The sequence below is a fragment of the Quercus suber genome, unplaced genomic scaffold (genome assembly GCF_002906115.3).
Source record: "Quercus suber isolate HL8 unplaced genomic scaffold, Cork oak 2.0 scaffold_61, whole genome shotgun sequence".
NCBI classification, from domain to species: Eukaryota; Viridiplantae; Streptophyta; class Magnoliopsida; order Fagales; family Fagaceae; genus Quercus; species Quercus suber.
In genome coordinates, this window is record NW_027069526.1 from 867303 (window position 1) to 871277 (window position 3975).

At 28.7% G+C, this 3975-nt stretch overlaps 1 protein-coding gene across 1 annotated transcript; it reads right to left on the reverse strand.

Annotated features, from left to right (window-relative positions):
* Nucleotides 1-855: 855 nt before the first annotated feature.
* LOC111985927 (uncharacterized) lies at nucleotides 856-1402 on the reverse strand. The gene has a single exon (XM_024017568.2). The coding sequence runs from the start codon at nucleotides 1255-1257 to the stop codon at nucleotides 1051-1053; it is 207 nt and encodes a 68-aa protein (XP_023873336.1). The 5' UTR covers nucleotides 1258-1402; the 3' UTR covers nucleotides 856-1050.
* Nucleotides 1403-3975: the final 2573 nt, after the last annotated feature.

The following is a 3975-nucleotide window of genomic DNA, read 5'->3' on the forward strand; positions in this document are numbered from 1 at the left end:
AAATTAATAACTAAATTATATTTAAAATTATATCATTTTATTTAATTAGATAGAATGATTTTCATTTATGAACTTATAAAAATTAAATTTACTAATTTTGTATTTTTATATTTTATATATAATTTTACTACAAAACAAACTATAAATATTATTAATAAATTATAAATAATAACCTGATGTATTATTAACTTATTTAAAAACTTAAAAATATCAAATCTCAAAGTTTAGGAATGTATATTTAAACATTATTACATATAAATATATAATATTATACTATATATACTTTAATTGAGCTTAATAGTCACGAGCTTATTATGAGCACATTATTATATTGGAGTTTAGCTAGTTTAATAATCAAGTTTAAACTTAAATTTAAGTATGAATGAGAACTTCACAATTCTTTCCTGCTTATTCAGCAATAGTCGGGGGCCATACCAGGTCCCACATTATAATAGCAAACTTTGACTTAAAAATCATCCAGTGAAGGATCGGAATATGCTGCTCAAGTTCAATAAACCTTCGCACCAAAGAAAAATTAAGACCAGAAATATTATTTCCTTCAAAATTTATAGAATTCAAGCACATGAACTCGAGTTGATCTCGTTATTAACCAGCCTTCACATATACTAGCCAGATGAGATCTCACACAATACGTAACCCTCATTTGTATTTCCAAAAGTTTATGGGCGAAAAGAAATCGGTGAGTACTTAAGGCTTAAGCTATCACATGACTTGAGTATAATCAGTTTCTCTCCTTTTTTTTTTTTTTTTTTCCATCAAACACACACACACACTCTCGTTTAATATTAATCAAAGTCAGTCATATATATATAGAAAGTTAACACAAAGAAGAAATTCAGTTATTATCTTTGACGTTATTTTGTTCTTCTCCTTTTGTATTTCTTTTTCAAAGAATCATACATAACCAAGAAAACGAATAAACCAGGATGGAAGAAGGGGATTTTAGCCAGTTGCTACCAAGAGAGAGCTTGACAAGCATCAAATACTTATTACAAAACAACAAATCGGAATCAAAATAGATATCTAGGTTCATCTATAAGACTTGAGAATAGCTCCACAAAAAGTACATATAATAGCCTTCCAAGATTTCCAATAAAATGGAACATAACAGAACCGTGTCGACGTCATCATGTCAGCCACGCTTGCTCCACCGCCGCACCGCGAGCACGACCCCGCCACCGGCTTGGTGCTCCTTGTCTTCCTCTTTTGATCCACCAAAAAACAAAAGCAAACCATTGAGAGAAACTGATCAAAACAATCAAACACGAATTCCACAAATAAGAGCTAGCTTAGCTAGCTCAAGTTCTCCAAAAACTTCGGGGTTTTATGGCACTCGAAGATATTGTAGCTAGGCTGGCTAATTGGGGCGTGGTTGGTACGTATGGGTCCAAATAAATACAATAAAACATGTTAAAGTTCGAGCTTGTTGGTGTTGCGGTTTGATTATTATGGTATTCGACCGTTGGATGGGTGACAAGTGTCTAGATGAGTAGAATGATATTTTTTGCGGTGAATGAGTGAATTGATATTTTGCTCATGTAATTGTAGCGGGAAACCGGCTTGGAGGTCATGATCATGGCGTGGTCGACTGCCACGTGTGGGGTATTTAAATGAGGTAGATATGGTTGGCTGTGTATGAGTAAAAAGCTCAGCTGAAATTTGTACCTGTGCGTTTTATTCAAGCCTCGCAATCAATTGTCATATTGATTTGCATTAAGTAATTTTCACCCAGAAGGTACTGAAAAAAGGTCTGATGTAATTTTGTTTGGATCAGATGTCCACTACAAATGAAACTATATATATTTCCCCTTAGCCTTTTTAAAATATATATAAATAAAACAATATATAGAGTGTCATGTCTAAGGGTTTTTTTTTTTTTTTTGTTGCTGAATCATGTCTAAGGCATTAATGCTGGCCAATCTAATTTCGGATTAAATCAAATCATCTGATTTGGAGTCATCAAACCAAAACCCACTCGATTTGACTATTTTGTTGATCCACGGTGGTTGCATATCAAGGAAAGCAATACTATTGGTTCGAGTGGTGGTTCTTAACTTTCAAAACATCAACTCTTATCGATCTAGCGCTCATTGTTGTAGAACGTCGCTATTAGCCTCATTATTGCCGCTCTTTTTTTGATGAACTTTTTTTTTTTTTTTTTTGATGAACTATTATTGCCGCTCTTCACTCTTAAGATTTTATCAGATCTGATGAAGATTTCACCTGAGTTGACAAGATTTTCACCATAACTGGTGAGATCCTCGTTGATCAAATGACATTTCTACCAAATCCAATAAAAATATCAAGATTTCAGTTACACATCACCGTTAACGAGAAGGAGGATGTGGCTTCAATTGATTTAAATTGTTGAAAATTCGAGGGTTCAATGGATCTAAAATAGCACTCGATAGGGTTGGGGTTAAGTGCTAGTTGGTAGATAATCCGACCTAACTCGACCCATAAACACTTCTAATCATGTATTTAGATATATATATATATATATATATTTATTTACATTTATAATATTTAATATGAACCATGAAATTGATCAATTTCAAATGAGTACAATTATTATACTTTTATTTTTATTTTTATTTTTGTTTTAATTATTATAACCTGTCTCTAATATTCTGTATTCAACTTTAAAATTTTCCTACACAGGTGATTGGAGTTTTTTCTTAGTATTAACCAATGTCACACACAACGTGTAGCACGTTATGAATTATTTTTTTAGAAACTATCTAATGGCTCATGTTTAATACTTTTTCTTTATTATAGTATTTGAGGAATCAAGTTCAATTATATATTACATTGTCATTAGAAGGAAAAGAAATCTAAATTTTTAAAATTTATATAATTAAGAAAATGAACAGATTGCTTGAGGAAATACACATTGTTAAAATTAATATATTAAAAATATGAACTTATTTGTTTGAGTGAATTGAAAAATATTTAATTATTTCAACTAATTTAAGCGTACCTTTTATATAAATATTCTTGATTATATGTTAATAAATTTTCTTTTGACTTTTGCAGAGATTTTGTTTCAATTGTTCTAAAAAAAAACTAAATTTGAGTAAGAATGTCCTATTGCAAATCAAATGTTTCAAAAATTAATAAATAGAAAAATAACCATAAAATTTCATTTTACATAAATAATTAATTCCCACCTATAAATAATAATACATAAAAATAAATGCATTATCCATATTAATACTCTGTTTAGTTAAATACACAAGATTAGACTACTAAAATATTGGGATAATTAAAAATCTGATCAACATATTACTTTATTAGTGAACTCACAAATATTTAATTATTCCAACAAATTTAAGCACACACCTTTTTTTTTTATTCTTGATTACATGTATTATTATATTTGCTTTTGTCTTTTGATGGTTTTTGTTTCAATTTTTGTGAAAGTAATTAAACATGAAAAATAATTTCATATTCCAAAACTTTTTAAAAAAAAAAAAAATCATGTGTTTGAGATAAATAGTTAGCTTGCCTAAATTTTATATATAATAAAACCATATAAATTTCTTTTATATAAATAATTAGAGCAGGATTTACAAATAATTGATACATAAAAATAAATATATTTAACTCATTACAGATGACAATTAATATCTTGACATAAAATAAAACTTAGGAACAATTCCTTACATGCAATACTTTAATTTCTTCAATGTTGAATTAATGCTTAAAAAAAAAAAAAAAAAAAACTATAGAGGTGTGTGTGTGTGTGTGTAACAATACTTTAATTTCTTCAATGTTGAATTAATGCTTAAAAAAAAAAAAAAAAAAAACTATAGAGGTGTGTGTGTGTGTGTGTATATATATATATATATGGTTCCTCCCATTCCACCCCAAGAAAAGCAGTAAATCATTTTAATAAATTTCTTTTTGAACATCTTTTTCTTTTTTTTGGTTAGGCAAAGATTTAAAGATTAT